This window comes from Myodes glareolus, chromosome 8 (assembly GCF_982192425.1).
Source record: "Myodes glareolus chromosome 8, mMyoGla1.1, whole genome shotgun sequence".
NCBI classification, from domain to species: domain Eukaryota; kingdom Metazoa; phylum Chordata; class Mammalia; order Rodentia; family Cricetidae; genus Myodes; species Myodes glareolus.
In genome coordinates, this window is record NC_142033.1 from 6,278,454 (window position 1) to 6,302,989 (window position 24,536).

A 24,536-nucleotide genomic window follows, 5' to 3' on the forward strand; every position below is an offset into this window, starting at 1 on the left:
ATGTCTGTATATACATTAAAAAAAAACTTCTACAGAAGCACATTTCTGTTAAGTCAATATCTGGAGTATCATCTGTCACAGGTCACAGGCCAGTGTGTGTGGTGTTGCTGTGGACAGTGTGATCCGTAGGGTCACAGGTCACAGGCTGATGTGTGGTGTTGCTGTAGACAGTGTGATCCGTAGGGTCACAGGTCACAGGCCAGTGTGTGTGGCATTGCTGCTGTCACAGTCCACTGTGCAATGGTCAGTTCTTTCTCATTTTCATTCACTCAAAAAAGACATGCTGACTGTCTCTTCTACAGACCTGCAAGGCACTGTGATAAATAAAGGGACAGGTATAGCTCTCAGGGAACTTACCGCTCCCAAGAGCAAAATGGAAATAATAAGTATGGCGACATGCCTTTTAGAAGTTAGTAAGGTGTTAGGGGAGGGGAGCAAAGCTCTACGTTAAAGAGGACAAGCTGGAGCTTCTATGATAATGTTCAATCCCAAGCCTTAAAGAAGACAATCTCATCTCTACAAGATGAGATTTAGAGAGAACGAGCATACACCCTAGTTCCCGAGTGGTCCCAGGGGGATGCACTCTAGTCCTGAGTGGTCCCGGGGATGCACCCTAGTTCCCGAGTGGCCTCTGGGATACACCCTAGTTCCCGAGCGGCCCCGGGGATGCACCCTAGCTCCTGAGTGGTCCTGGGGATGCACCCTAGCTCCTGAGTGGTCCCGGGGATGCACCCTAGCTCCCGAGTGGTCCCGGGGATGCACCCTAGCTCCTGAGTGGTCCCGGGGATGCACCCTAGCTCCTGAGTGGTCCCGGGGATGCACCCTAGCTCCCAAGTGGTCCCGGGGATGCACCCTAGTTCCCGAGTGGTCCCGGGGATGCACCCTAGCTCCCGAGTGGTCTCGGGGATGCACCCTAGTTCCCGAGTGGCCCCGGGGATACACCCTAGTTCCTGAGTGGTCTCGGGGATACACCCTAGCTCCCGAGTGGTCTCGGGGATGCACCGTAGTTCCTGAGTGGCCCCAGGGATACACCCTAGCTCCTGAGTGGTCCCGGGGATGCACCCTAGTTCCTGAGTGGCCCCGGGGATGCACCCTAGCTCCTGAGTGGTCCCGGGGATACACCCTAGCTCCTGAGTGGTCCCGGGGATGCACCCTAGCTCCCGAGTGGCCCCGGGGATGCACCCTAGCTCCCGAGTGGCCCCGGGGATGGACCCTAGCTCCCGAGTGGCCCCGGGGATGCACCCTAGCTCCCGAGTGGCCCCGGGGATGCACCCTAGCTCCCGAGTGGCCCCGGGGATGCACCCTAGCTCCCAAGTGGCCCCGGGGATGGACCCTAGCTCCCGAGTGGTCCCGGGGATGCACCCTAGCTCCCAAGTGGCCCCGGGGATGCACCCTAGCTCCCGAGTGGTCCCGGGGATGCACCCTAGTTCCTGAGTGGTCCTGGGGATGCACCCTAGCTCCCGAGTGGCCCTGGGGATGCACCCTAGCTCCTGAGTGGTCCCGGGGATGCACCCTAGTTCCTGAGTGGTCTCGGGGATGCACCCTAGTTCCTGAGTGGCCCCGGGGATGCACCCTAGCTCCCGAGTGGTCCCGGGGATGCACCCTAGTTCCTGAGTGGCCCCGGGGATGCACCCTAGCTCCCGAGTGGCCCCGGGGAACCTCTAGAGAGTAGCAGCTCTCAGTCCAGTGAGCAATGAAGCCAATGGTTTGAGGGACAGGGACAAGGTTACCACAAACCACAGTGGGGTTGCATTTCTCCTGCCGCAAGATTGCAGGAGCAAGGACTGCAAACTGGCATGTATACCCCAGAGGGGCAATGTCTAGTTGCAGCAACTCCTTGTACCAACATACCCCCTGCAGAAGCCAGGATGACTCCTGCCTTCAACTAGCAAGAGCTGGGAATACAGGCATATGTTATCATAACCAGATTATTTTTATTAAAAAGACTTTATAGATGAGGAATGGAGGATATCATTAGAAAGATCTACCTAGTCACAAGCAGCTAACATGATCCTGTTTAGTCATCATTAGATATGAGAAGGTGGAAGTCAGTCAGCCGCACAGGGCAGTGCTGGAAAGCCATCAGTATTCCCAAAGACAGGGAAGTTCGCCCAACCCTTGGGCCAGCAAGGACACATTCCCACCAAATAAACGCACAGGCCACTTTACCTGTAGCTCCTGAGCAGGGATCCCTTGATCAAGCAAACCTTGAAGCGTGCGGATGGTGGCCTGCAACTGAGTGCCGGTGTACTTGCCAGACGGAGGGACTCTGACCACTGGCAGGGCAGCCAGCTCCTCATTTGTCAGAAAGGGGCAATCTATCAGAAAGGACCAGAGGACTCTTTAGTTCTCGCCAGAGCGGGCTCCCTGCGCCCGCTCTCATTCGCCATCGTCCCACACAAAGGGCGTCTCTGTAAAGCAGCGTGGCTGACTGGCAGATGACCATAGTCCACCCAGTCTCTGCAACCACTCAGCTGCTTTACCCAGCACTGAAGAGCTACGGTGCCACTGCTCACAAGTCTGCAAGTCTTGAGACTCCCAGCTACTCATATTTTTGGAAGGAGCACATGTTCTTTTCTGCTTGACTTTAATGGCACTATTTATATTAGGAAAACTGTCAGGATTGTTTATTACAAGCTATTGTGGGAGCATGATGCAATTACAGCTCATAGCAACTGATAATGCGGATGTCAACCCACCTGAGAAGTTATTCTCGGAGGAACCCTGCCCGGCAAAGCCAGCAGCACCAGTGACTCCAAAAACTGTTGCTTTCATCTGTAATTTCACTTGTGCAATAACAGCTATGATATCTCCGTTATTGTGTATTTTCATGGAATATGAACATGAAATCTCATGATTACATCTCAGTCTTATGGGCACACATATTTGTGGATGGTCAAAAGGAAGATTTTCTCTCTATGCTATATTCTCCACATTAGGGTAACAAACTTAGAAGCCTATTCTCTATCATTAGCCTTACTGATGGAGCAAGTGATCCAGACGAATGTCCTTCTGGACGGATCACAAACGGAACTTCCACGGATTTTACTTATGAAATTGCAGGTGTCCGGCCTTGTAGGATCTAAGCCCTTCAGAGGATTTATGATGAATTAGGACAGTGTTGCAGGTGTCTGTCCTTGTTCTATCTTAGCCCTTCAAGAGATCAATACCACTTAGCTGACTAATCATGTCCAGATATTATTAATCACACTTAAGAAATGTAAAATAATGCAATCATACTTTGTCTTTTCCTTAGATCTCTATGGCTTAGTTTTTTCCCTGTAACCTGTAGCTGCCCTCTGAAAAGATGGCTGGGGACTCCCCCACCCCCACAGCTGCAGCTGTGGTTGGCTACAAACTAGCAGTAAGTTTTGCTACATATCTTCAAAGAATTCCTGTGTCCCGGAAAATTTTCCTTGTAGTTTTTTTTTTATTACTAACAAGTTGCTAATAAATAGATATATGTATTCTTGGCAATTTATAACAGTAGAAGGAGAATAAGAATGTAGAGATAGAAATAAGAATGTAGAACAAATAGGTTGAGAAGAAATAAGACGGAGAAGTAGAAGAAAAAGAAAAAAATGCAAAATAATTAGAACAAGAATGAACTGTAACAGAGTATTGTAACAGAGAACTGGAATTAGAATTGAGACAGAGAATTCTCTGTCTTTGCTCTAATTAGAGCTAGGAAATTATAGACAATTAGGACAGAAGAAATAGGGGAGAGGCGTGAATGTAACTGGAGCGGAGCAGCTCAGTGAATGAGCATGGGTTGCCAGAGCCCATGGAAACATTGTGCACATCAGTCTACCTAAGCAGAAAAAGGGTTCAAGCCACGGATTCCTTCTAAAACATTAAGAAGTCATTTAATCCAACATGCGGAAGCAGAGGTGGGCTGGCTGATCTCTGTGAGTTCAAGGTCAGCTTGGTTTATGTTACAAATTCCAGGTTAGCCAGGGGAACTAGTGAGGCTGCCTCAAAAATCAAAAGCAAAGCAAAACAAACAAAACTACCAAGACTCTGTGCTTGGTGTTTGTTGTCGTTTGTCTTTTTCAACTTGACACAAGTCAGAGTTATCTGGGAAGAGGGAAATTCAACTAAGAAAATGCCTCCGTCAGATTGACATGTGGGTGAGTCTGTGCGTGCGTGTAGCATGTTTTCTTGATTGACACATTAGGGCTCAGCTCACTGTGGGCAGTGCTGCCGCTGGGCAGGTGCTCCTGGGTTCTCTAAGAAACCAGGGTGAGGAAGCCTTGGGGAGAAGCCTATAAACAGCTCCTCTGTGGCCTCTGCTTGGAATCCTTCCTTGAATTCCTGCACTGACCCCGAGTGATGGACCGTGACCAGAATGTCTAAGGCGGATAAACCATTCTCAAGTTGCTTTTGATCAAGGTGTTTTATCACAGTAATAGAAACCCTAACTGGAATAGACTTCAAATAATAAAACTCCACAGTTCATGAAAGCAATATAGCATTAGAAAATGCGAGAAGAGAGAAGTGAAGCCCTAGTGTCTCTCCACTGGTCCGTTTGTAAAATGAGACAGCCCAAGAGGACAGAGCAGCTCCACCCCGAGGCTGGCCGTCAAGGGTAACTGGGGTTCCTGCACTTCATATACTCCTCCAGCTTTATTGCAAATAAGACGAGCCCTTTAGTTTCTCAATATACCTTGTGATTTACCCTAAGCCACCGAGAGCTTTAGTATCCAACTATGCAAATAACTTGGTTATGATAACCACAGTCGATGTCTATGTGATTTAGCTTCATGCATGAAACCAAAGAGCACATACATATGACCAAATAACATTCGTATATTGTGGAAAGCATCTTTTAGTAAATTTTCCTACCTACAGTTTTTAATGAAAAAAATGGTAATAAAATTCTTGCCTTTGCTGGAGTCTCCATGGTCTGCTGTCTCTGTTGGGAATGCCCTGCTTCCTCGTGTTACTCCGTCTTCTGCAGACGTCCTTTCTTCTGATGCCTCAGGTACGCTGTGCCAACAAACACATTTGAAATATTTTTGTCTCCAAGATAATTTTAAATATCATGATTCAAGTCACTTGTTTTCTTTATAACAAGGTACAATATTCTCACATTTCCTGAGCTCGTGAGATGGCTCAGGGGGCCGTCAAGCCTGATGACCCAGGTTCACCCCTGGGACCCACGTGGAAGGACAAGAGCGGCCTCAGTTGCTCTCTGGCAGCTACACCTGTGATGTGTGCAGCATGTACGCACACACACAATAAATAGATACAGGTAAAAATTAAAATAAACTTTTTGATTGAAAAAAAAAATCAAATCCAGACTGGGTATGGTAGCACACTCTGTGCCGTCAGCTCCTCTGGGGGCTGAGGCAGGAGGATCACTTGAACCTTGTAGCTAGAGACCAGCCTGAGCAACAAAGCAAGACCTTGTCTAAAATACAAACAAAAATTAAGCATGAGAACCTGTAAAGTAAATAAGGTCCCCCAATGCACAATTTGAGATATATGGTAGATATGAAATGAACTAAGTGCACTGTAGTTTAGTTGCAGACAGACTCCAGGTCTCTGACTCTTAGACCAAGGAGTCCCTTTGAGGGTGGTTTCATTTGTGTCAGCATGGACGGCATTATTTTTGTTAGTATATAACTCCTCTTTCATACGTGTGCATACATGTGTGAGGGTAAGCATGTACTTCGTGTGTAGGAGCAGAGGTCTATCTTGGGCATTGCTTTGCAGGTGTAATACACCTGGCAGGATATTTCCCGTGCGTGGACCTTGCTAGCCAGCCAGCCCTAGATCTGCCTGTTCCTACTTCCCTAGGGCGTCACTACAAGCAGATAGCACCACACTCAGTGAGGTCGCAGGCTCCTTACTGACTGGGACATCTCTCCAGCACCCCCCCCCCCCACCTTACGACTGCATCATTTGGTGTTTCTGATGTTAGTTAAAGGATCCCTGTGGAGGAAACATGATCTTTAGCTGCGGCCATGGGTCAAGATAGTCTTGGCTTCATTTAATGGATGAAACTCAGCACAAGTTCTCATTATTGTGGGGGTACACAGACAATGTCGTCTTCTAGGATTGGAATCTTAGGTTTATTCCCATGTGCTAAAGACTTGGTTCACAGCTAACAGCATATGGGGAGCCACTGTGGCCTTCAAGGGACAGGAGGACCTAAGTGAGGCTTCCTGAAGAGGCTCTGGGGGAGCAGCTCCTGCTGCCTCTTCCCGCCCCCATCAGGTTATCTTTGCTCCCCTATACACCATGCCATGGTATTCTACCTGGTCACAGATCCAGAACAACAGGGCCAAGCAGTACCAGCTGAGCCCTCTGAAATGGAGGCTCCAGGGAACCTTCCTCCTGCAGTGTGACTACTCTAGGTGTTCTGTTGTGGCTATGGGAAGCTAGATCATCCTTGGTTAGGAGACCAGAGAAAGGAAACCAGGCAGAAAATGAGTGTTCAGGTGTAGCTACGGTAAAAGCTCATGGTTCTCACTTTCTGATGGTCAGGAGAACTAAGTGGGGTTCTCTGTCTGTAACCAGTACACACCATTAAAGCAGGACACAGACAGAAGCTCCCAATAGGTCAAAAGGAAGTAGCAATTATTCTGTTGGTTTTTTTCTGATTTATTTATGTGTATGAGTGTGTTGTCTGTGTTTGTATGTGCAACAGGCATGCGGCCGCTGCTCCTGGAGGTCAGAGGATGGCAGCAGGCAATGCAAAAAGGGAGTTACAGGTGGTTGTGAGCTGATGTGGGTGCCAGGAGCCAGACTCCAGTCTACAGCTGCACCAATATTCCATTGTGGGAATATTCACACTCATTTGCGAGTTCTGCACCCATGAGGTTAATGTATTTTCATGTCTCGCGTGTGTCTGTCCACTCTGGAGCTGGAGTTACAGGCAGTCGTCAGGCGCCCCACGCTGGTGCTGGGAACTGAACCTGGGCCTTCTGGAAGACCAGTATACAGTCTTAACTGCTGAGCCACCTCTCCAGCACCCATGCGGTCAATTTTGCATTCCAGGGCATACGCCTGGTCTACAATGTCATATTTAAGTCAGCTCCCAATAAGGCGTTTATTTTCCTATTCTTTTGACCACCTGCGTGGCATCACACATCCCTCTCCAGTTTATCATTTTTAAATGGTGTTTTCTGTGTAAACAAAGTCACCATTATTTGTCATCATGAGAATATTCTCTTACAGAAGTTGGAATAAATTCTTTAAAATCAAATTGCTAGCTCATAGTATACTATATTTCTTCACGGTTTCAGTGACATAAAATAACAAAAAGCACATTTAAGAATCAGTAATGTGAAAAAAACCTCTATTTTAATGGTATTTTTAATTGTCTTCCCACGAGAACAAACTAATCTGCTGTCCTTTCCTCCATATTGTCTGATAAAGAGTCTGCTTTCTGGATGTCTGCTGACGATTAGGCACAAAGCTGTTTCATTATTATTATTTTTGTTTTGTTTTGTTTTTCAAGACAGGGTTTCTCTGTAGCTGTGGAGCCTGTCCAGGAACTAGCTCTTGTAGACCAGGCTGGCCTCGAACTCACAGAGTTCCGCCTGTCTCTGCCTCCCGAGTGCTGAGATTAAAGACGAGCACCACCACCGCCCGGCTTGTTTCATTATTTTTAAAGAAGACTGTGTGTGTATCCTAGGAGGCAAGAAGAGAGGGTTGAAGTTACAGCAGTTGAGTGCTGATGGATGTGGTTGCTAAGAACCAAGTCCAGGCTCTCTGGGAAAGCCCAAGTGTTCTTAACTGCTGAGCCATCTCTCTAGCCCCTCATGACTTTCTCACTAAGTATCTTCCTTCTTTACCAGCTTAGCAAAATTTTAATGTCATCCTGCCTTTCTAGAAAAATGCACACACCATCATTGTCTGATTATTGTCAAATATAAAACAGAATTTGTTTAATCATTCTGTTATTAGATTATATGTATATATACATATAAAATATCTTTATGAAAAAATATTTCTTAGACATATAATATTACAAAAATTTTATTTATGTTTGAAACTATTTTCAAAGAGAGAATTTTTGTGGGATTCAATGTATTAGAACATCCTAGATCCAGTGTGGTGGTGAGTGCCTTTAATCCCAACACTTGGGAAGCAGAGAAAGGCAGATCTCCATGAGTTTAAGTCCAGGCTGGCCTACACAGCTGGAAGAGGGCAGCTGGGGCAACATAGTGAAAACTTTCTCTCAAGAACAAGACAAAAAAATAAAAAAGAATTACCTAACATCCTTTGTTTCACATTATTTGAAATATTTTTATTATATTTTATTTAATATTGATGTGTGTTTGCACACATGCCACAGTGTACAGTGGGGGCCATCTTCGGGAGTTGGCTCTCTCCTTCCAACATGTGGGTCCCAGGGATTGAACTCAGGTCACCAGCTTTGCAGCAAGAGCCTTTAGCTGCTGAGTCATCTTGCTGACCCTGGTTTCACTTTCTCATTAATGAAAACTTAAAAATTTGAAAGTACAGGAAAACAGACAAAAATTAAAAAAATAAATCACCCATAATCTTAGTAGGAGTCAAAATTTCTGGCACGTTTTCTTTTGAATCCTTTTTTTTTAAATAAAAACAAATAAAAACAAAACCATGGTTAAGAGTATATTACTCTTTTTTCTTTTTTTGAGCAATTGGTAGACATTTCTTAAATCAAGAGAATCTACTTGTAACAAATCCGGAAGAGTAACATTCATGCTGGATGTGCTGGTTCCCGTCTTTAATTCCAGCACTCAGGTCGATCTCTGTGGGTGTGAGGCCAGCCTGGTCTACAGAGTTCCAGGCCAATCAGAACTATGTGCTAAAATCTTGTCTTAAAAAAAGACAATATCTATATTTAACCATGGCTCCATAATTTAATCAATATTTTTAATGGAAAACAAAAAACTCATTTCACTGAAATAAAAGAACAAAGAGCTGCATGGTGCAGGAGAATTGTCTGTATTCTGTCAATCATATTTTAAATAAATGCTGATTGGCCAGGCAGGAAGTATAGGCGGGAAAACCAGACAGGAAGTAGAGGTGGAGCAAAGAGAATGGGAGTATTCTGGGAAGGAGGAAGCTCCCTCCACCATCCCTGCCCAGACCACTGAAGAAGCAACATGTGAGCTGACAGCTGAAAAAGGTACCAAGCCATATGGCTAACATAGATCAGAAAAAAATAATGGGCCAATCAGCTTTATAACTTATAGAGACCTCTGTGTGATTGATTTTCTCTGGGACTTGCCGGCTGTGGGGTACCGGCGGGAACAGATACCCCAACAAGCCGGCCGTCATGTTACAGCTGCACGCACTGAAAATATTACCTTTTGCTGCTTGGGTTTCCTTTGTGCTCTTCACAGCCATTCAGCAACTACAGTGGAAAGAGATAAAAGTTAGACTAGTTCCCTGCAACAAATCCAATCTCATAACACTTGCTGTGGGACATTGGTCTGTATCTTGTCAATTATATCTTAAATAAATGCTGATTGGCCAGTAGCCAGGCAGGAGGTATAGGCGGGACAACCAGAAGGAAGTAGAGGTGGGTCGATGAGAACAGGAGAATTCTGTGGGAAGAAGGAAGCCCATTCCTCCACAGTCCTGGCCCAGCCACAGAGCAAGCAAGATGTGACTGCCTTGCTGAAATAGGTACTGAGCCATGTGGCTAACATAAACAAGAATAATGGACTAATATAAGTTATAAGAGTTAATAAGAAGCCTGAGCTATTGGGGCAATCAGTTTATAGTTAATATAGACCTTTGTGTGATTTCTTTGGGACTTAACAACTGTGGGAATCAGGCAGGACAGAAACCTCAGTCAACAAATGCTTAATAATTTTTCTTTAGATTTATTCACTTTATGCTATATGTGAGTAAGTGTTTTGCTTGTGTTTGTGTGTACGCCTGATGCCCTTGAGGTCAGAGAATAGCACCAGATCCTCTGGATCTGGAGTTATAGATGGTCGTGAGCCTCCCAGCTTATGGGTGATGGGAATCAAACTGAGCAATCTCTCAGTGGTTAACTTTTTTCTGTGAATTATTTTTTATATTGTTAGTGTTATTCTTCTCCTATCACAAAGACACACATGATACTCAGGTAACACACTCCTAGAAGTGGCTGAGGCATTGCCAGTGCCCATGAAGTTCTGTTGGTTAATAGGGATTACTTTATTTGCTCAGTAATTCTTTTCAATACAAGATTTACTTTAAGTATGTATGTGTGCATGCCGAGAGCAGGATGTCAGAATCAGGAACTAGAGTTACAGATGCTGTGAGTTTCCCCAAATAGGTTCTGAGGACAGAGTTTGGGTCTTAACCTCTGAGCCATCTTGAAGCTTAGGCTGAAAATGATTCCAAAGTACACTTACACAGAAAGTGCTAATTTATTACTACAGACAGTCTGGCCCCACATAGCTGGTTTATGTATTTGTGTGTGTGCATTGTATGTAGGTGTTCATGTGGGTATGTGAATATGTGCATGTCTGTGCATTGTATGTGGATATATGTAAGTGGGTGAATGTGTATTGTATATAGGTGTTTGTATACATGTGTGCACATGTGTACATTGTGTGGTGGTATATGTGTGGGTGGTTGAATGTGCATTTTATGTAGGTGTTTGTATGAATGTGTGAACATGTGTGTGCATTATATGTGGGTATATGTGTGAGTGAATGAATGTGCACTGTGTGTAGGTGTGTGTGTGTGTGTGTGTGTGTGTGTGTGTGTGAGCATGCATGTGGAAGCTAGAGGCTGATGTCCAGTGTCTTCCATGGTTGCTTTCCACTTTATGTTTTGAGACACGGGCTTATGAGAGTTATGATTTCATAGTACAGACATGGGAACCTTTGCTACACTGTTGTTCAATAAACACAACTTCCAGGAAGACAGCTGATTTAATCCATATAATAGAACATGGAATATTAGAAAGAATGAGGCAAATGTGTGTGCACTCGTGTGGAAAGAGGGAATCAACAACTGTTAAATGAAAATGTGGTTTCTGACAATGTGGTGAGACATACAGTAATAAAATGACGGATGGGCCATTCCAGCCACCTTGAACTTCATATGCAGGATAGAAGCATAGGTATGGTAGTTCAAATGAGATGTCCCCCACAATCTTGGATGTTTAGATACTTGGTAACCAGTTAGGGTGCTGTTTGGGGAGATGTAGGAGGTGTGGCCTTGCTGGAGGAAGCATGACACTGGAGGTGGCTTTCAGAGTTTAAAGATTGTCATTTTTAGTTTGTTCTGCTTTCTGCTTGAGGCTTAAGATGGGAGCCCTCGAGCTTCGTGCTACAGCTACTTTGCCTGTTGCCAGGATTCTCCTCCACGCCTGACTCCTAGCCCAGAGGATTCTCCTCCACGGCTGACTCCTAGTCCAGAGGATTCTCCTCCACGGCTGACTCCTAGTCCAGAGGATTCTTCTCCATGCCTGACTCCTAGCCCAGAGGATTCTCCTCCACACCTGACCCCTAACCCAAAGGATTCTCCTCCACGCCTGACTCCTAACCCACAGGATTCTCCTCCATGGCTGACTCCTAGCCCTCCAGTACCGTAAGCCCAAATAAACCCTTCTGTAACTTGCCTTGGCCATGGTGTTCTTTTCACAGCAGTGGAAAAGATGAGTATGGAGAGGAGATTAAGAGGGAGTTTTACACTAATGAATCGTCACATTTAAAGTAATTTTTACAATGAAAATATGTCCTAAAAATCCATATAATAAAGTTTTCTGACATAAGCATTTGTTATTATAGGTCATTGTAGTGAAGAATATAAATAATGTGCTTTTTCTCCTCTTTAAGAGAAAATAAATTTTATAATACAATTTAAGAAATAAATTTATTTAAAATTTATTTAAAATTAAACTTAAAATTAAAATAAACCCAATTTACTTAAGAAATAAAAAGGAAGAAACTTTTTATTTCTTCTTAGGTAAAAGAGAAGTCAGTTTTAAAATACTGTAGTGGAAATTTAATTACATTGTTACGACTTATAAGAGTCAGAAAACCTTTCAAAAAGCCTATGGTATAACTACTAGTATTATGATAGTATAAAAGACCAACTTAAATAAACCCTCTAGAGAATAGAATATTGAGATAGTCAATGTTTATATGATTTTTATGCATTAAGAAATACTCAGAAGCCACAAGCGTCTTGGTATCCGTACAGATTTGTAAGTGAACGGTGAACGCACCCTTGTGTGTCTGAGTGGCGTAAGCATGGAGATGGGTGGCTGACAGCTCTACGAGGCTACGCCAGCACAGTTCTGACTCCCTCTCCTCCCCTTTCCTCATTCCTTCCTTCTTCCAATGGGCTGGGTACGGATGACACCGCGATGTAATAAGATAATGCCACCTTCCTCCACCTCCAAGCAATAATCTGTCAGTAACAGAAGTGGCAGTGCCGTCGTTTGTCCTCTGGGCTGAAACAGAATTCTAGTGACGGGCAGGACCCTCGCCACTCCTGCGGGTACAGTTCTCTCTCACCTCGGGGCCGTCCGCAGGTAACCGAGCATCATCACAGTCTGTATCTGCGCCTCCTTCTGGTGCCTCCCCATTCATCCTCAATGGATCTGGGGGGGAAACATGCAGGCCAAGAGAAACTAAGAGATGCACTGAGGCAGCAGAAAACTTTATTTCCCCATGAAAGAAGGCAGTAAGCAGACCAAGCAATGCCCCAACGGGGAAAGCAAAGAGTCTGTGATATGATACACAGTGTAGAATACTAGTGAAGTTTATCTATGAAATGGCCATGCTTTACACTGGCTTATTGACAACTGGAGGGAAAATGTGTAGACTAATATGTTTGTAAATAGAAGCTATGACATACATGATACTTTCCCTTTTTAGATAGGGTCTCATGTATCCAGAGCCTTGATACTGGCCTTGAACTTGCCACGTAGCTGAAGGTGATAATGAACTTCCAATGCCCTTGTCCCCACACCCCAAGTGCTGGGACTGTAGGTGTGCATCACCATGCATGGTTTAAATGGTGCTGGGCATTGAACCTGGGACTTTAAGCATGCTGGGCAAGCATTCTACCCACAGCTACATGGACTGCCGCTAACGATGAATTCTAAGTCTCATTAGTGAGTTAACTTACCCACAAACCAACATGGGAAAGACAATACATTTTATTTTATTTCTGAAAACAATGTCTAGAAACTGATGACGGTATTGCTAATATATTTCAGTTTTACTGAATAACTTTCTCACATGCATGTGCTTGAATTTCTGGGTTCACTTACCTGGAGAATAGGCCCTTCTAGTGGCTTTAGTTTGGCTTAAGAGGTTCTGGGCTTCTTCATCCACAACATCCAGCAAGGACTGGATAACCTCAGCTTCTTGTGGATCATCATAGATGTCACCATCCGGGGAGTCAGAGTCTTGAAAAACAGTGATTTATTTTTAAACTACTGGGAAAGAGACAGTCTCAGTGCTAAGATGCCAGATACTCTGAAGTTTTAAGTGTCTTTAAGTGTCCTTTGAAGGACAGACATGGTGACCTAGTCCTGCCAGTCTATGTGCGCTGGCTGCTGTGACAAGCAAGCACACAAATGCAGCTTAGAAACAAATAATGAAAATCAATATTGGATATACCTTCATGAAATATTAACAATCCGATGCTTATTTCATAAAATTAATGTCAAATTATTCACTAACGGAAAAATAAAGGTGTTATCTTCTTAAGATTAAGGACATAACAAGACCAATAAAATATCCTCAATACAAAATCTATAAAGCACCTGGTAGTCTATGCAGGCTGCTTTACAGCACGCAGGAAACATCAAAGGCAAGAACTGTCTTCTGAAGCTCCCAAGTCACGTTAGCCTTAGAGATGAGAGAGGATACAGGGCACCAGCACATACGCAATCAACAAACTTCCCTTTGGACGCTGTGTTAGCAAGGGAGGTAACAGGAGGGAAAACTGGCCTGCTTTTGTTACTGAACTTTTAGATCCTTTACAGTAACAGGAGGGCTAACTTGGAAACTACCTTTGGTTTCAGTCCGGTCTGCTGACTCCATCATCTGAGAAGACGAGCATTTCCCTCCAGGGTACACAGCTTCAACTACTTCTTCCCCATTAACCTGAAGTGCAAGATCACAGCACACACCAGGTTACTATTTAGTGAACTTCTGAGATTGGAGAAGGTTTGGGTGTAGCTCCTCCCCTCTTCCTGTTCAGTACAGACTCATTTACATCTTTCTGGGTTAGCAGAAGACAACACAGGAGAGAAGGGAGCAAAGCGCATGGGGCTCCTGTCACCCAACACGTCGGGAACCGTTCTACTTCCTAAATTCGTTTGATCATATAAAGCTCTTACTTGAGACATAGTTTATGAGATTTGTCTTCTAAAGAACATTTTAGAAAAGTTAAGTAGGATTACAATGGCCTAGAAGATGAGAGAAAAAAATAAAATTATTTTTGGTTCCTTCCTTCTTTTTACCCTCCTTCCCTCCCTCTCGCCCTCCTAGCTAGGGTCTTCTACACAGCACAGGAAGGCCTAAAACTCATGTTCCTATTGCTTCAGCCTTTTTAACGCTGGGATTATCTGTACGCACCACTATTCTCAGACAAAAGACAATCAATATTTTAATGACTTATAAGTGTGTTACATGGATGCATGCTCCAATTTAGTGGCTTGATCATTTGTAGGTGCAAAGACTTTCCAGTGTAGGTTAACTGTCTTGTGAGTTTAAGGACAATAACAATGCGTTGTAACTATGTATCTACTGAAATGATACCATTCCAGTGTGGCTGACTAGAAGCACAGCCTGGCAGGACAACGTAGCAGCCATGTAGTTCAGTTTGGAGCACTTTTGCATATCTGGGTTCAATCCCAAGCACAATTAAAAAAAAAAAAAACCAAAAAAAAAAAACCAAAAAGACATCGCTTCTGAGTTAGGGATGGGGCAAGTGTTCGCTTCTCCTCTCATGCTGGGACCATGTCTGGCACAGACCAGTGTGTACCCGGCCACAGTCTCTGTGAGTGTGCGTGTGTCGGTCCTGCTGTGTTTTAGAGCACTTGTTTCCTTAGTGACCCCCCTGGCTCTTAGAATCTTTCCACCTCCTCTTCCTGGGATCTCTGAGCCCTGAGGGGAAGGATTTGATGGAGACATTACACTTAGGACTACATGTTCTCAGGGGTCTCATTTTCCTCACTGTCCAGCTGCGGGTCTCTGTGCTCTCATCTGCTGCAAAAGGCTCGTCTGAGGATCCAGGAGCACTAAAGAATGCTGCCAGGAGTTACTGTATGGCTATGTTTCTTTAGCAGAATAATGTGGTTGTCCCCTAAGCCCCTGGCTTATGTGGGGTTCACTTCGACAGTTTCTCACTCACGGACAGGCCCAATGCCTGGCAGTAGATGCCAACACAAATGAAACCAATGGCATCGCTGGAGGATCCCTGTATCATAAGGTTGTGACAGGGCTTTTTAAATCTTTCTTTTTTGATTTTCCAGGTCCTTTTTGTATACATTATGACTTCTAGTTTTGTGTTTGTAAAGGATTCCCATGTGTGTGAACATGTTTCTCTGCATGTACACGTACATTTGTGCTTTTTCTTTGGCTCTGTCTTTGGTTTGTTTGTTTTGTCCTAGTTTGGCTTGGTTTTGCTTTATATTATTTTATTATTATTTGTTAGATGCCTGTTTGGTTTCCAGTGAGAGATGGTTAGATTCTGATAGGAGAGAAGGTGGTGTTAATCTCAACTTGGGGGAGGTGAACTATGAACAGAATATACTGTACAGAAAATAATCTTTGTTCAATAAAAGGAAGAAAAAATAAAAATAAAAAATTAAAAAAGACAGAAAAGAAAAAAGGTAGGTTTGGATAAACTATAGAATTAACTGACTAAATCACAGTGTGCACTGTGGCTCACTCTGGAGGCCTAACTCTTCTTGCGAGGGGTTAGACACTTCAGAACTACACCTCATAAGCTGGTTATGTAGCGCCCTCAACAACACTAGCTGCAAAATCCCATTTTCCATGAGAAATCATGGTCTGTCTGGGCATTAGTGCCACATCACAGAATGTTGTCAAGGAGATTTCTGGACAATTTGAATTCCGACAGAAATATTGGCTCCCACAATAATAAAAACCCCGAGTTTCTAGGGTCTGATGTTAATTCAAGAGAATTGCTATACTTCTTTCTTTCAACACGCCGATACTTGAAAGAAAGCAAACGCTACCCAGCATGAGTAGCAGTAGAAACCCGAGAAAATTCAGCTGCTTCTGCTTTGTGAGTCGAAGATCTGGACCAGCAGGAAAGCAAGCTCTGCTGCAGGGCAAGGCACGCAAGGCACGGACACAAACCAACGCTACTTCTGTGCCACAGGCATTTCTGCCCTGACGTGGCTCCTGCTGCTGCGTGGCTCAGCCTCACGATGAACGGTGCACAACAAGATGATGTGGCATCGAAAGGCACAGAACGGCTTCTGCTCACTATGACATTTTCTTCTCGAAAACCCAGATCATGTCCACAATTACATGGAGATGGCATTTTTTTTCAGATTACTAAAGAGAAAAGTGTTTTAAATGGGAAGACATGTCTTTTCTACTGCACAGCAGACACTGAATAGTGAGGTGTGACTAGACTCATGGGGTGTGAGTGTGGTTTAAAACAGTCCAGTCCATAGAAACCCAGCTATGAGCCTTTCAGAAAAATCACCTAACATAAACCAAAGGCAACAGTGAGAAAAAAACGTTACCCAAACTAACGCGTACACGGTACACTTAGAGAGCACAGAGTGGAGCTCACACAGCGTTTAAAGCACTGCCAGATGACTCCAGTTTCCCTGTGCTGATCCTAAGTGCTTTAAGTTCTCATCTTATTATCTGGAAAACACTGCTCAAGCCTTTTAAAAGAAGCAAGTCTACTTCTTTGGCTAACACTGTTGCTCCTTACGAGGGCCACAGGTTTAGCCTTCTCAGGCTATTGGTGGCCAACAATTTGAAAGGACAGATCTCTCTGCTGTTAATTACACACTTCTCTTCCTATAATCCAAGAGACAACGGGAGGATTGTGCACACTATTCACACATCCTGATACAGAGTTAAACCATTAGCCATGAAAGCCCAGGGCACAGGTTTGAAGGCGCTGTATTGTGAGGAGTTCATCACAACAGATGCTTACTGTTAGCATATTAAGAACATTTAATTACAAAATCAATTTGCTATGAAACATAAGCACATTGGTTATTAAAAGTATTTACGACATGAAAGGAGTCTTTTGTCTTGCCTTGGAGAACGAGCTCTTAGGTGCGAGGGAAGGCTGACCACAAGGCTCCGTGCTGGTGTGCCCTGCAAAGGAACATCACAGAGTGCTGAGTGAGACAACTGTATTACAAGGGAGACACGGACACTGCTCAAGACACATAAAGGATGGAACTCAATTAAAAATACTGGCACAGGGGTCAGGGAGACGGACCAAAGGGTAAGTGCTTGTCACCAAGAATGATAACATCTGGGCTGATGAGATCCGACCCCGTTCCTGTGCTGTGGCATGGGAGGGTGTGTGTGCAAACACTACACACAATAAATACATGTGAAAAACTTAAAAGAATTCTGATCTGTATTAAAATAAAGAAACCCTGTATTTCAAAGGATGTTATGTTTAACTGTATATGGAAAGAGGTCAGAATATAAATGACATAAACCAAGTAAGTAAAATAAAATATAGAATGGTTTAACTTAAAATCAAACAAACAAAAAAACCCCACATTCTTTTTATGTTCTGAGACAGGGTCTCTCACACGGCACAGGCTGGCCTCCAACTTGGTACATATTGGAAAGGCCCTGAGCTCTTCATCCTCTTGGCTCCATCTCCCAAGTGCTGGACTGACAGGTGTACATACCACACCAAGGGTAGGGGAACCAAACCCTTAAAAGAAAATAGTATATATAAAAGTTGACTTGGGAGGCAGGTATATTGCTTACATCTGCAATTCTAGTGCTTGGGAAGCAGAGGCAGGAGGATTGCTATAAATTTGAAACCAGTCTGGGCTACAGATATCCTGCACCAACGCCCACAAAACAAAACAGGCTGTTTGGGACTAATGATTCAAGTAGGAGACACCGAATGGAAATTATCCCACCGGAATGGGAGCAACATCACAGCGTCACAGTGTGGGAGAGGACACTTGCTTGGTTCACTTTACAAAACGCTTTAGCACAGGTACCACATGTGGATAATGTAAAGTACTTTAAGTTTATTTCTAGATCAATGGCTGGTTTTTCCCTCTTTGTTCCAGGGCTTCTATTTAAGAATGACCCGTAGCTAACGCTGGGAGGAGGCTGAAGGCTGAGGGGAATTTTTGTGAATAGACTTCTGTAACTTTGTGATTGGGGTTATGCAGACCCTGGGAATTGTCTCTTTCTTTTTGAACGCAACATTTTAGAACTCCAGGAAAAGTCATTTTAGAAGCCTATCAATAACAAGCTGCTAGATCTAAAAGTTCTGCTGGTACACCATAAAACATCATAGGGAAGTCATTTACAGCCTCCCCTCTTACTTTCTAACTGTTTCCTCTCTTGGTCCCACAGAAGTAAGCTCCACGAGAGTCTAGCCAGACAGCAGACAGAGGTGCTTTCCTCAGGGTATGGGGCCTGGTCAGACAGAGAGGCCCTGGATAGACAGACAGGCCTGGACAGACAGGCAGGCAGGAAGTGTTTTGTGAGCTTGTCTGCTTGAAATAAATTGACAGAGAGCAGGGAACAAATCTTTGGCTCTAGGAGACCAAGTTCTATGTCATGGTTTCAAGTAGTTGCCACTGACATTCAGATGTTCCTCTCTTGGAACGGGAAGGCTCTGTATAAAGTACACAGTTCATAGCACTCTAGTTCACTCCCATTCCTCTGTGCCTAATCTCTCTCTTCCATTCACAATGAAAGCTACATTTGTAGGTTCTGATTATATAACTAAGTGGTGATGTGGGATTCCCCTCTGTATGCTGTGAGTACCATTGGTTAAAAAAGAAGCTGCTTTGGACCTATTGTAGTGCAGAATAGGGCAAGGCAGGAATTCCAAGCAGATAGAGGAGGAAAGAAGGCAGAGTCAGGAGAAGCCATGTAGCTGCTGGAGGAGACAGATGTGTTGTGGAACCTTGTCGGTAGGCCATGACCTCATGGTGATGCACAGATTAATAGAGATAGTCTAATATAAGATGCTAAGAGCTAGCTAGAAATATTCATAAGCTAATAAGACCAAGCAGTGTTTTAATTAATACAGTCTAATTATTTCGGGTCTGGGTGACTGGGAATGAACAAGGAGTTTCCCTCAACAAAGTGGGAATCAGATTTTCTGGGTTTAAATTTTGAACTTACTTTTCATTAACTGTGTATGTGGTGGTTTGGAAGAAAATGGCCCCCCAAAATGGTACTGTTAGGAGGTGTGGCCTTGCTGGAGGAAGTGTATCATTGTGGAGGCGGGTTTTGAGGTCTCATATATGCTCAAGATACCACCCAGTGCCTGTTGCCTGCAGATGTAGGACTCTCAGCTACTGTTCCAGCACCATGGCTGCTTGCACACTGTCATGCTCCACCATGGTGACAATGGACTGAACCTGGAAAATGTAAGCAAGCCACCCCAACTAAATTTTTTCCTTTATAACAGTTGCTATGGTCATGGTGTCTCTACACAGCAGTAGAAACCCTAAGACAGTGGGTTTGGGCAAAGTTATGAAGCTTCTCAGTTTCTCTTTCGCTGTGTATTGCTATGAAGCGTGTGTATTGCTATGAAGCGATATAACAGTAACTTTAGGATTATCCATTTATTATGAGGAATAGCGCACTTATAGGAATGCTTCGTCTTAATGAGCGCTAACGATAACTGCTACTACGGCTCTCCTCGTGTTTCTGTCATGCTTCCATGTGAGATAGATACTTGCTTGCACATTGATAAACCCGCAATGCCCCACGGGTCCCTAACCCAGGGGAGACTCTCTGTTGATGTCTGCATAAATTCCCCAGTGGTTTACATGCCTCATTAGAACCTCCGTAGGCTGACAATAGTAATGCTTTACTGATAGGAAAGGGAGGCTTATGAAGCATCAGGGGACTGTCTGAGGACACACATGCTTACACCTTCAAGTCCACTGGATATCTATTTCTGCTCTGCTATTTTCTAATACAGATTCAATTTCAGAGATGTTATCTCTTAAATAGAATATTTTCACTTAGATCCTGCAAAACATTCTAGGAGGTTAAGAAAAAGTTTAGTGACAGTATCCTACTTGCTGTCTAGGGACAAAGCCACCTCTCCATAAGTTAGGTGAAAGTAAATGTGTCATACCGTTGGTTGTGGTGACTCTGGAGGCTGAGATGGCAGATCTTGTTGAATTAGGCACTACCGGACAACCATCTCTGTAGAACACACAAAGAAAGAACAATTACAGAGGTTTTGAACAGTTTAAACACCCTGTGGACCACTGTTAGTCATTTCAGAAGCCTCACTTTAGGGGCTTAGTCCAGGCACCCCCAAAGTGTTGACAGGATTTACTGGAATTCTTAAGTGTGTCTGTAACTCCAGTGTTCCCACAGTGGAAGAGAAGACAGATGAAGGACAATCCAACAATCCTGGAAACTTGCAGGCCAGCCTAAAGTATGGAATAATGACCAAGAAGCCCTCTTTCAAACAACAGGAAGTGAGATCTACAGCATGTGTCTTAGGGTTTCTACTGCTGTGAAGACCCCACGACCATGACAACTCTTATAAGGGAAAGCATTTAATTGGGGCTGGCTGACAGTTTCAGAGGCTCAGTCCATCATCATCACGGTGGGACATGGCAGTGTGGGCTAGAGAGGTCCCTGAGAGTTCTATATCTTGCAGGCAGCAGGAAATAGCCTGTCTCACTGTGAGTGTCTTGAGCATAGGAAACCTCAAAGCCCACCCCCACAGTGAGACACTTCCTGCTACAAGACCACAGCTTCTTATAGCGGCACTCCCTTTGGGGGCCATTTACCTTCAAACCACCACACCTCCCTCACTCTGCCCTCCCAAAGGTTAAAAAAAAAGGAAAAATGAAGGATGGCCCTTTATTTTTCTTTTTCCTTCTCTGTTTTCTTCTCACTTAGTCCAGGCTGGACTCAAGCTTGTTCTATAGTGAGGGTATGTGAACTACAGATCTTGCTTCTGGTTCCCAAGTACAGGGATCATAGGCATGTACACAGTACCATGCTCTGCAAGTACCGCTGTCCTTATTATTACTATTGTTACTGACTAGAGACTGAACTAAAAGCCTCAGCCACTGAACTGTATCTCCACTGAGAATTAACTTTTGTGCATAATCTTTCTGCAGGTTTTAGTTCAGCCATTCATCCTTGTGTTGATCCCACTTGGGAACAGAGATGACTGGGCTCCATCCGCGTGTTCATCCCTCTTAGGAACATGATAAGGGAGATGACTGGACTCCATCCGCGTGTTCATCCCTCTTAGGAACATGGTAAGGGAGAGGACTGGACTCCATCCGCGTGTTCATCCCTCTTAGGAACAGAGATGACTGGGCTCCATCCGCGTGTTCATTCCTCTTAGGAACATGGTAAGGGAGAGGACTGGGCTCCATCCGCGTGTTCATCCCTCTTAGGAACATGGTAACAGAGATGACTGGACTCCATCCGGCGTGTTCATTCCTCTTAGGAACATGATAAGGGAGATGACTGGACTCCATCTGCGTGTTCATTCCTCTTAGGAACATGATAAGGGAGAGGACTGGGCTCCATCTGCGTGTTCAGCAGTCTTAGGAACATGGTAACAGAGATGACTCGACAACTTAACTCAGAGGTGCTTGCTGTGCCATTAGCAATCAAAGTCCTTTTATTTCTTGAAATCCATCTTCTTCTGAAATCCATGAAGTAGTATCAGGCTAGGGTCACTAGCTTGCAGCCAACTGGGATAAATTCTACCCCCGGAATAGCTCCTGACAATAACACAGTCACCGTGTCCTTCCATCGCTGCTTCTGTTATTTATCATGGACTACAAAGAGGACGAGAATGGAGAGAACTGCAGGAAGAACATGGAGGACATGACGTCTGGAGACAGCAGCTAGGACAGGTGGAGCAGGGACAGACGTCACTCCAGGGCTGAGTGAAGAGTTCGCTCCAATTCTGAAGTAAAGCCTTCAGCCTAGACCTAAGCTTGACAGCAACGTCAAATTCCACAAAATGTTTTCTCTTTCCCATTAATTCCTCTTCACCGAGGAAAACAACTGTGTATCAATCCAACGTTTAGACACACAGAGAGTCAGGTCAGGGACTAGGGAAACAACCCCAGTCTAAGAAGAGCAAGCAAGTCTACGGATGGTTTTCTGTTATACTTGTATTTTGAAAATTACTCATAGACACAACCGTCAGCTTAGTCTACAACCTAGAAAGTCAGATTCATGGGCGCTGTGGGTGCTGAAGGACGCTTCCCAAAGAAGTCTGTCCTCTTAGGACTATGCCACAGTAGACATAACTACAGTAGACACAATCATCTGACCACCACAGAGAAAATTGTTACAAACTGGATAATAGGAAAGAACAGGGAGGAGCCCGATGACGACCTTATTACTTTGGAAATTATGCAAAAGAATAAATTCCCTTTCTTGGTCAAACAGACCTGAGCTGTATTTCTGATACTTGCAACTGAAGACATTCTGATATGTGCTAATTGCCTATTAACTGGAATCATGCTATAACACTTATATGTTTGGATTTTTAGACTCTATCAGGAACTCTGTTCTAATGTTACTCTTTTGATGGCTGTGAATTTAGGAATTCTGGAAGGCCCAGTACCTTGTTGCTTTTAGCACCACAGAAGGAAGGGACAGGTCCAGGGCTCTGTTTGCGTCTTCCAAGGTCATCCCTTGTGTGCTGACTCCGTTCACATAGTGGATGACATCCAACAGCTGCAGACCTCCCTCGGCAGCTGCAGCCGACCGCGGGTTGATGTCGCTGATGTACACCACTTCATGCGCACTGCCGTGACCTCCAGACAGGGAAAATCCTTCAGAGGACAGAAAACCATTGTTTCTCAGTTACAGGAGTCGGACTTTAAATGATGCCAAGGCCTGCGCTCTTCTTACCTAACTCCTCTCCCTGGCACGTTATTGTAATGTCAGGCAGCAGATGGGGAAACACTGGCATCCTGGGTAACTCTAGAATCCGCCCAAGGACTAATCTGACTGTCTTGGGTGCAGCTCGTAGCAGATTCACGGCATCGGTGTGGGTCATGTTTGTGACGTCTGTATCATTAACCTACAAACAACACAGAGGCAAACCAGTGCTGATTTTCAGAACGGGAAATCTGATGAAAACCTGGATTAGCCAGTAAGAGATGTAAGGTGACATAGTCTCTATTTTATCAGAATCCTCTTCCCTGCAGAAATTAAAGGGACAAAGATCAAGCCATTATAAACAACATAAAGTCACTAACAAATGAATGCACACCTTACTGTTTTGTTAACATAGGAATCTTATTCTCTAGAATTTATGAAACTTGCTGTCTCATGGACTTGAGAGACCCTGAAGAGATTAAAAAGACTTGCAGTTGAAGCAATTCCCAAACAGCTATGCATAAAGGCTTCCATGGAGAATGATCTTCCTATCTCCCTGCCTCCACATCCTAAGGGCTAGGATTACAGGTTTGTGCCACCGAGCTGGGTTTAGGTAGTGCTGGGGCTTGAACTCAGGGCTTCATGCAAGCTACACATGCACGCTACCAACTGGGCTACATTCCTTGTGTCTACCCCCCCCCCCCCACTTTTTTGGAGACAGGGTCTCATGTTAACCTCATTATATAGTCAAGAGTGATCTTGAATTATTTCCTGGTCCTAATGCTTTTCCTTCCCAAGTGCTGGGAATACAGGCGTGTGGCACTCTGCCTTGTGGAAGCCTCTCACGTTTAAAGCGGTGGGCAATGAAAACAGAACAGAGGAACTATCACATTAACTCTACTTCCTTCCTTCTCCAGTGCGGATTTGCTTTCGGTCACTGATATGGTCTGTATGTGGCTCAGATTTGGTCCCAAAAGAATTCATGTTAGCTAGGGCACTGGTCTTCAGTGGTGGGACCTGTTGGGTGAAGTCTGGTCAGAGGGTCAGAGGGTCAGAGGGTCAGAGGGTGTGCCTGTAGAAAGCAGTGAGACCCCAGACACTCAGGCATCCTTTTGAGATGTGGTCTCTTTTCTCACACAGGTAACTGGCCCCCAAAAGCTCATGGGGAGGGTTACTATTAGGAGGTGTGGCCTTGTTGGAGAAAGCAGCATGGTGGGGTCGGGCTTTGAGGCCTCCTTTGCTGAAGCTATGCCTAGTCCAGTTCACATCCTGTTGCTTTCAGATCAGAATGTAGAATTCTCAGCTCCATTTCCACCACCATTTCTGCCTGCATGCCACCATGTCACCTACATGGCGATAATGGACTGAATTTTTAAACTGGAGAAGTTTTCCTTTCTAAGAATTGCACAACTCTGGTCATGGTGGTGTCTCTTCCCAGCAATAGAAACCCTAAGTAAGGCAGGTCTGATGCCTTCACTGGGGCTGAGAGGCTGGTGCCATGTCCTTAAAGTTCCCACAGTAGTA

At 44.5% G+C, this 24,536-nt stretch overlaps 1 protein-coding gene across 6 annotated transcripts in view; it reads right to left on the minus strand.

Annotated features, from left to right (window-relative positions):
- Ptpn13 (protein tyrosine phosphatase non-receptor type 13) overlaps positions 1–24,536 on the minus strand; it is a 181,571-nt gene that overhangs the window by 9,485 nt on the left and 147,550 nt on the right. For all 6 annotated transcript variants that reach the window (XM_085691576.2, XM_048427242.3, XM_048427236.3 and 3 more), the window contains 10 exons: positions 23,043–23,214; positions 22,753–22,963; positions 20,272–20,342; positions 17,221–17,282; positions 13,976–14,069; positions 13,229–13,366; positions 12,468–12,553; positions 9,309–9,355; positions 4,886–4,989; positions 2,170–2,318 (listed from right to left, as the gene is read on the minus strand). In XM_085691576.2, the coding sequence (XP_085547702.2) occupies positions 2,170–2,318; positions 4,886–4,989; positions 9,309–9,355; positions 12,468–12,553; positions 13,229–13,366; positions 13,976–14,069; positions 17,221–17,282; positions 20,272–20,342; positions 22,753–22,963; positions 23,043–23,214 (1,134 nt within the window). The remainder of the gene's footprint in view (positions 1–2,169; positions 2,319–4,885; positions 4,990–9,308; positions 9,356–12,467; positions 12,554–13,228; positions 13,367–13,975; positions 14,070–17,220; positions 17,283–20,271; positions 20,343–22,752; positions 22,964–23,042; positions 23,215–24,536) is intronic.